This window comes from Lampetra fluviatilis, chromosome 66, assembly GCF_964198595.1.
Source record: "Lampetra fluviatilis chromosome 66, kcLamFluv1.1, whole genome shotgun sequence".
In the NCBI taxonomy this organism is placed as follows: Eukaryota; Metazoa; Chordata; class Hyperoartia; order Petromyzontiformes; family Petromyzontidae; genus Lampetra; species Lampetra fluviatilis.
The window spans coordinates 5,229,772-5,238,375 of NC_136340.1; the positions used below are offsets into that span (position 1 = coordinate 5,229,772).

The window sequence follows — 8,604 nt, forward strand, 5'->3', positions numbered from 1 at the left end:
CAGAGACCCACAGAGACACACAGAGACCCCCCCGAGACCCACAGATACAAACAGAGACCCACAGAGACCCACAGAGACCCACAGAGACACACAGAGACCCACAGAGACACACAGAGACACACAGAGACTCACAGAGACCCACAGAGACACACAGAGACACACAGAGACCCACAGAGACACACAGAGACCCCCCCCCACCATACTCATGGAGACCCAGAGACCCACAGAGACCCACAGAGACCCAGAGACCCACAGAGACACACAGAGACCCACAGAGACCCACAGAGACTCATGGAGACCCACAGAGACCCACAGAGACCCACAGAGACTCATGGAGACCCACAGAGACCCACAGAGACCCACAGAGACTCATGGAGACCCACAGAGACCCACAGAGACCCACAGAGACTCATGGAGACCCACATAGACCCACAGAGACCCACAGAGACTCATGGAGACCCACAGAGACTCATGGAGACCCACAGAGACCCACAGAGACTCATGGAGACCCACAAAGACCCACAGAGACCCACAGAGACTCATGGAGACCCACAGAGACCCACAGAGACTCATGGAGACCCACAGAGACCCACAGAGACTCATGGAGACCCACAGACACCCACAGAGACCCACAGAGACCCACAGAGACCCACAGACACCCACAGAGACCCACAGAGACCCACAGAGACCCACAGACACCCACAGACACCCACAGAGACCCACAGAGACCCACAGAGACCCACAGACACTCACAGAGACCCACAGAGACCCACGGTGTTACAGGCACCGGCATTTACCCGGGTCCAGCCTCAGACATTTGCTCGGGTCGTCTGGACGGCAGATCCTGCTCGTGCTGTAGATGTTGCTCATGTTGCCCATGACTGCGTTCAGCTGCATGACACAGCAGCAGCAGCAGTAGTAGCAGCAGTAGTAGTAGCAGTGTAGTAGCAGCAGTGTAGTAGCAGCAGTGTAGTAGCAGCAGTGTAGTAGCAGCAGTAGTAGTGTAGTAGTAGCAGTAGCAGCAGCAGCAGTAGTGTAGTAGTAGCAGTGTAGTCGTAGCAGTAATAGTAGCAGTGTAGTAGCAGTAGCAGCAGTAGCAGTAGCAGCAGTAGCAGCAGTAGCAGCAGCAGTGTAGTAGTAGTGTAGTAGTAGCAGTAATAGTAGTAACAGCAGCAGTAGTAGCAGCAGCAGTAGTAGCAGTAGCAGCAGCAGCAGTAGTAGCAGCAGTGTAGTAGTAGCAGTGTAGCAGTAGCAGCAGTAGTAGTAGCAGCAGCAGCAGTAGTAGTAGTAGCAGCAGTAGTAGCAGCAGTGTAGTAGTAGTGTAGTAGTAGTAGCAGTAGTAGTGTAGTAGCAGCAGCAGTAGCAGTGTAGCAGTAGCAGCAGCAGTAGTAGTAGCAGCAGTAGCAGCAGTAACAACAGCAGTAGTAGTAGCAGCAGTGTAGTAGTAGTAGCAGCAGTGTAGTAGTAGCAGCAGTAATAGTAGTAACAGCAGCAGTAGTAGTAACAGCAACAGTAGTAGCAGCAGTAGTAGTAGTAGCAGCAGTTTAGTAGTAGTGTAGTAGTAGTAGCAGTAGTAGTGTAGTAGCAGCAGTAGCAGCAGTGTAGTAGCAGCAGTGTAGTAGCAGCAGCAGCAGCAGTAGTAGTGTAGTAGTAACAGTAGCAGCAGTAGCAGCAGTGTAGTAGTAGCAGTGTAGTCGTAGTGTAGTAGTAGCAGTAGTAGTGTAGTAGTAGCAGTAGCAGCAGCAGTAGTAGTAGCAGCAGTGTAGTAGTAGTGTAGTAGTAGTGTAGTAGTAGCAGTAGCAGCAGCAGCAGTAGTAGTAGTAGCAGTGTAGTAGTAGTGTAGTAGTAGCAGTAATAGTAGTAACAGCAGCAGTAGTAGCAGCAGTAGTAGTAGTATCAGCAGTAGTAGCAGCAGTAGTAACAGCAGCAGTAGTAACAGCAGCAGTGTAGTAGCAGTAATAGTAGTAACAGCAGCAGTAGCAGTGTAGTAGTAGTAACAGTAGCAGCAGTGTAGTAGTAGCAGCAGCAGTAGCAGCAGTAGTGGTGTAGTAGTAGCAGCAATAGTAGTAACAGCAGCAGTAATAGTAGTAACAGCAACAGTAGTAGCAGCAGCAGTAGTAGCAGCAGTAGTAGTAGCCGCAGCAGTAGTAGCAGTGTAGTAGTAGCAGTGTAGTAGTAGTAACAGCAGCGGCAGTAGCAGCAGTAGCAGCAGTAGCAACAGTAGCAACAGTAGTAGTAGCAGCAGCAGCAGTAGCAGCAGTAACAGCAGTAGTAGTAGCAGCAGTAACAGCAGCAGCAGCAGTAGTAGCAGCAGTAACAGCAGCAGTAGTAGTAGCAGCAGCAGTAGCAGCAGTAGTAGCAGCAGTAGTAGCAGCAGTAGTAGTAGCAGTAACAGCAGCAGCAGTAACAGCAGCAGCAGTAGTAGTAACAGCAGCAGTAGTAGCAGCAGTAGTAGCAGCAGCAGCAGTAGTAGCAGCAGTAACAGCAGCAGCAGCAGTAGTAGCAGCAGTAGTAGCAGCAGCAGTAGCAGCAGTAACAACAGCAGTAGTAGTAGCAGCAGTAGCAGCAGTAGTAACAGCATCAGTAGTAGCAGCAGCAGCAGGAGTAACAGCAGCAACAACACAACGTAACACCACACAATCAGTCACCATCAATTAATTCGACAGCATCTACATCTGCAGAACGTGAAGAACCAGTGGCATCTACATCTACAGAACGTGAAGAACCGGTGGCATCTACATCTGCAGAACGTGAAGACCCAATGGCATCTACATCTACAGAACGTGAAGAACCAGTGGCATCTACATCTGCAGAACGTGAAGAACCAGTGGCATCTACATCTACAGAACATTAAGAACCAGTGGCATCTACATCTACAGGACATGAAGAACCAGTGGCATCTACATCTGCAGAACGTGAAGAACCAGTGGCATCTATATCTGCAGAACGTGAAGAACCAGTGGCATCTACATCTGCAAAACGTGAAGAACCAGTGGCATCTACATCTGCAGGACATGAAGAACCAGTGGCATCTACATCTGCAGAACGTGAAGAACCAGTGGCATCTACATCTGCAGAACATGAAGAGCCAGTGGCATCTACAGAACGTGAAGAACCAGTGGCATCTACATTTACAGAACGTGAAGAACCAGTGGCATCTACATTTACAGAACGTGAAGAACCAGTGGCATCTACATCTGCAGAACGTGAAGAACCAGTGGCATCTACATCTGTAGAACCAGTGGCATCTACATCTACAGAACGTGAAGAACCAGTGGCATCTACATTTATAGAACGTGAAGAACCAGTGGCATCTACATCTACAGAACGTGAAGAACCAGTGGCATCTCCATCTGCAGAACGTGAAGAACCAGTGGCATCTACATCTGCAGAACGTGAAGAACCAGTGGCATCTACATCTACAAAACGTGAAGAACCAGTGGCATCTACATCTGCAGAACGTGAAGAACCAGTGGCATCTACATCTGCAGAACGTGAATAACTAGTGGCATCTACATCTGCAGAACCAGTGGCATCTACATCTGCATAACATGAAGATCCAGTGGCACCTACATCTACAGGAAATAATACGACTTTGAAAGCCATTCCCCATGTCTAGTGTACACGCCGTACAACACGTTTGGAATCGACAGGAAGTTGGAACCTCTGTGGTTTTTAAAATATTTTATATTAAGTTCACTTGCATGCTTGCTTGCGCACTTACGACCGTGCAAAACTTTCGGTCGTTTTTTCACCCACTTCCCGTGATCCAATCGAGCTGACATTTTGCACACAGACTCGTTGTGCGTGACAATACATTTTCGTGAAAAAAAATTTCCTAAATTTTACACTTTTTAGGAAAAAAAAATTATATGTAATTACCAATTGCTTAATGGTGGCAGGCAATCATCTGACCCATAGGTGGCAGCCATCTCATGCCAGAGGACGAGAGGACTCTAGCCGCCACGCATATAAAGGATTTATAGTGAAAAACTTTGTTTTTACGAGTAAATTTTTTCTTGCTGTGGTTTTCCCACCTGATGACGATCGCTTGTGTTGCGATCGAAACGTCGTGATTTAGTATATTTCATTTTCTACCCACGTCACTTTACCGAAAGAACCAAAGAGTATGGATCCCTGTAGCCACGAAAACTTCAAATCAACATTTTATTGCCTCGGCCATTTTGTTTTATTTGGTACCGCCCCAAAGATCACGTGACAAACCCCCCTTTACACCCATTGGCTGTGTCGTCGGATGGGGGCGGGTTTAACTAAACACAGCATTTCTACCATTGGAACCTCATTTGCCAGTAAAAATATGATAATTATTTTTTTACTCTTTTATCTGGCAACAAAACTGACACCTTTTTTACAAGGAGTCATGTTTACATAGACCACAATACCTGCAGTCATAATGCAAACAAAAAACATAACTCTGATTATGTGCACTGTCCTTGAAATTGATTGGTCCACACCCGAGACAGCTTTCCTTAGAGCCTAGTCTCACATGGGTTGGACCAGATGACGTGCATTTATATTTTACGCGATCGAATCGAAGAAACATCTCTTATGGATTATATTAGTAGGTTCATTGGGACGCTGTCTTTCCGACAGCTCTGTTTCTTCACCTGAGGACGGCTGCTTGTGTTGTGGCCGAAACGTCGTGAGACTTTTTGAATTTTATTATGTTTGATTTTCATTATTTTATTATTTCCCTTCTACGTGACTTTACCGAAAGAACCAAGTAGATACATTAGCAGTGCTGAGTTACTGTTAACGCGAAATAACCATTGATCGAATTCACTGATTATGCTGCTGCTGTTGATGCTGCTGCTGATACCACTGGTTATTCTGAAGATGATTTTGCTGCTACTGATGCCGGTGACGACGTTGCTACTTCTGATGATGCTGCTGCTGATGTTGATGCTGCTGATGCTGCTGATGATGCTGCTGCTGCTGATGATGATGATGATGCTGCTGCTGCTGATGGTGATGATGCTGCTGCTGCTGCTGATGATGATGCTGCTGATGATGCTGCTGATGATGCTGCTGCTGATGGTGATGATGCTGCTGCTGCTGCTGCTGATGATGCTGCTGCTGATGGTGATGATGATGCTGCTGCTGATGCTACTGCTGCTGATGCTGCTGCCTGCGTACCTGTGCGTACTTGTCAGGCGAAAGGGCTCCACTCCCCTCCTCCCGCAGGATCTCCAGCTGCTGCTTCAGGGTGCGGTTGCTGATCTTAGACAGGTCGAACTGGCGAGCTTCCGCGGATTTCTTCCCGTAGAACTCGGACCATTCGGCGGCCTTCACATTCTGAGAAACACGCACAACTGGTAGGTCGGTGGGGCGCTTACGCAGATTTCTTTTCATAGAACTAATACACGTTAGTGAGGGGCTTCCACGGATTTCTTCTCATAGAACTCGGCGGCTAAGACGCAACATTTACACACACACACTGGTGAGGCGCTTACGCAGATTTCTTCCAATATAATTTGACAGCGAAAACGCAACATACACACACACATCGGTGAAGGGGGCTTCCGCGGATTTTTTCCCATAGAACTCGACAGCTAAGAAGCAGCATTCACACGCATCAGTGAGGGGCTTCCGCGGATTTCTTCGCATAGAATTCGGCGGCTTAGACGCAGCATTCACACACATCAGTGAGGGGCTTCCGCGGATTTCTTCGCATAGAATTCGGCGGCTAAGACGCAAAATTCACGCACATCGGTGAGGCGCTTACGCAGATTTCTTCTGCTTCTTAGCTGCCAAATATAATTTAATTTGACAGCTAAGAAGCAGAATTCACACGCATCAGTGAGGGGCTTCCACGGATTTCTCCCTAGAGAACTCGATAGCTATGAAGCAGCATTCACACACTTCATATTTGAGGGGCTTCCGCGGATTTCTTCCCATAAAATTCGGCGGCTAAGACGCAACATTCACACACGCATCGATGAGGGGCTTCCGCAGATTTCTTCCAATATCATTTGGCAGCAAAAACGCAACATTCACACACACACACACACCATGTGAGGGGGCTTCCGTGGATTTCTTCCCATAGAACTCGGCGGCTAAATCGCAACATTCACACGCATCAGTGAGGGGCTTCCGCAGATTTCTTCCAATATAATTTGGCAGCGAAAACGCAACATTCACACCCACATCGGTGAGGGGGCTTCCACGGATTTCTTCCCATAGAACTCGGCAGCTAAGACGCAACATTTACACGCATCAGTGAAGGGCTTCCGCGGATTTCTTCCCATAGAACTCGGCGGCTAAGACGCAACATTCACGTTAGTGAGGGGGCTTCCGCGGATTTCTTCCCATAGAACTCGGCAGCTAAGACGCAACATACACGTTAGTGAAGGGCTTCCGCGGATTTCTTCCCATAGAACTCGGCAGCTAAGACGCAACATACACGTTAGTGAGGGGCTTCCGCGGATTTCTTCCCATAGAACTCGGCAGCTAAGACGCAACATTCACGTTAGTGAGGGGCTTCCGCGGATTTCTTCCCATAGAACTCGGCAGCTAAGACGCAACATACACGTTAGTGAGGGGCTTCCGCGGATTTCTTCCCATAGAATTCGGCGGCTAAGACGCAACATACACGTTAGTGAGGGGGCTTCCGCGGATTTCTTCCCATAGAACTCGGCGGCTAAGACGCAACATTCACGTTAGTGAGGGGCTTCCGCGGATTTCTTCCCATAGAACTCGGCGGCTAAGACGCAACATACACGTTAGTGAGGGGGCTTCCGCGGATTTCTTCCCATAGAACTCGGCGGCTAAGACGCAACATTCACGTTAGTGAGGGGGCTTCCGCGGATTTCTTCCCATAGAACTCGGCGGCTAAGACGCAACATACACGTTAGTGAGGGGGCTTCCGCGGATTTCTTCCCATAGAACTCGGCGGCTAAGACGCAACATACACGTTAGTGAGGGGGCTTCCGCGGATTTCTTCCCATAGAACTCGGCGGCTAAGACGCAACATACACGTTAGTGAGGGGGCTTCCGCGGATTTCTTCCCATAGAACTCGGCGGCTAAGACGCAACATACACGTTAGTGAGGGGGCTTCCGCGGATTTCTTCCCATAGAACTCGGCGGCTAAGACGCAACATACACGTTAGTGAGGGGCTTCCACGGCCGGGTACGGGTAGCCGTTTGCGACCCTGGTGCGGCCGGGTACGGGTACGGGTAGGCCGTGAGTCACTGGTGAGTCACCGTTTGTCACTCATTTCCCAACGTCTTGTCTCTTCTCACAATTCAAGTTCCTAGAATCAACCCACCCGCGCCTGCAACATGGCTTCATCCCAGAGGTCGCAATCGGGTACCCGGGTGAGTGGTTGGGTGAGTGACTGGGTGAGTGGCTGGGTGAGTGGCTGGGTGAGTGAGTGGCTGAGTGACTGGGTGAGTGAGTGGCTGAGTGACTGGGTGAGTGGCTGAGTGAGTGTCTGGGTGAGTGAGTGGCTGAGTGAGTGGCTGAGTGACTGGGTGAGTGAGTGGCTGAGTGACTGGTTGAGTGGCTGGGTGAGTGAGTGGCTGGGTGAGTGAGTGGCTGAGTGAGTGGCTGAGTGACTGGGTGAGTGAGTGGCTGAGTGAGTGTCTGGGTGAGTGACTGGGTGAGTGGCTGGGTGAGTGGCTGAGTGAGTGACTGGGTGAGTTAGTGTCTGGGTGAGTGAGTGGCTGAGTGAGTGGCTGAGTGACTGAATGAGTGAGTGGCTGAGTGACTGGTTGAGTGGCTGGGTGAGTGGCTGGGTGAGTGAGTGGCTGGGTGAGTGAGTGGCTGAGTGAGTGGCTGAGTGACTGGGTGAGTGAGTGGCTGAGTGAGTGGCTGGGTGAGTGACTGGGTGAGTGACTGGGTGAGTGACTGGGTGAGTGGCTTGGTGAGTGACTGGGTGAGTGGCTGAGTGAGTGGCTGGGTGAGTGACTGGGTGAGTGACTGGATGAGTGAGTGGCTGAGTGACTGGGTGAGTGGCTGAGTGAGTGGCTGGGTGAGTGACTGGGTGAGTGACTGGGTGAGTGGCTGGGTGAGTGAGTGGCTGAGTGAGTGGCTGGGTGAGTGACTGGGTGAGTGACTGGGTGAGTGGCTGGGTGAGTGACTGGGTGAGTGACTGGGTGAGTGGCTGAGTGAGTGGCTGGGTGAGTGAGTGGCTGAGCGACTGGTTGAGTGGCTGGGTGAGTGGCTGGGTGAGTGGCTGGGTGAGTGGCTGGGTGAGTGGCTGGGTGAGTGACTGGGTGAGTGGCTAGGTGAGTGACTGGGTGAGTGGCTGGGTGAGTGAGTTGCTGAGTGACTGGTTGAGTGGCTGGGTGAGTGGCTGGGTGAGTGACTGGGTGAGTGGCTGGGTGAGTGAGTGGCTGAGTGATTGGGTGAGTGGCTGGGTGAGTGGCTGGGTGAGTGACTGGGTGAGTGACTGGGTGAGTGGCTGGGTGAGTGAGTGGCTGAGTGACTGGTTGAGTGGCTGGGTGAGTGGCTGGGTGAGTGGCTGGGTGAGTGGCTGGGTGAGTGAGTGGCTGAGTGAGTGGCTGGGTGAGTGGCTGGGTGAGTGAGTGGCTGAGTGACTGGGTGAGTGACTGGGTGAGCGGCTGGGTGAGTGGCTGGG

The 8,604-nt window shown here is 50.5% G+C and overlaps 1 protein-coding gene across 1 annotated transcript in view; it reads right to left on the bottom strand.

Moving 5' to 3' along the window:
• LOC144952184 (angiotensin-converting enzyme 2-like) overlaps positions 1–5,235 on the bottom strand; it is a gene marked incomplete at its 5' end in the record, with an annotated part of 33,590 nt that extends 28,355 nt beyond the window's left edge. The window contains 2 exons of the mRNA XM_078882587.1: positions 798–891; positions 5,158–5,235. Of these exons, the coding sequence (XP_078738713.1) occupies positions 798–891; positions 5,158–5,235 (172 nt within the window). The remainder of the gene's footprint in view (positions 1–797; positions 892–5,157) is intronic.
• Positions 5,236–8,604: the final 3,369 nt, after the last annotated feature.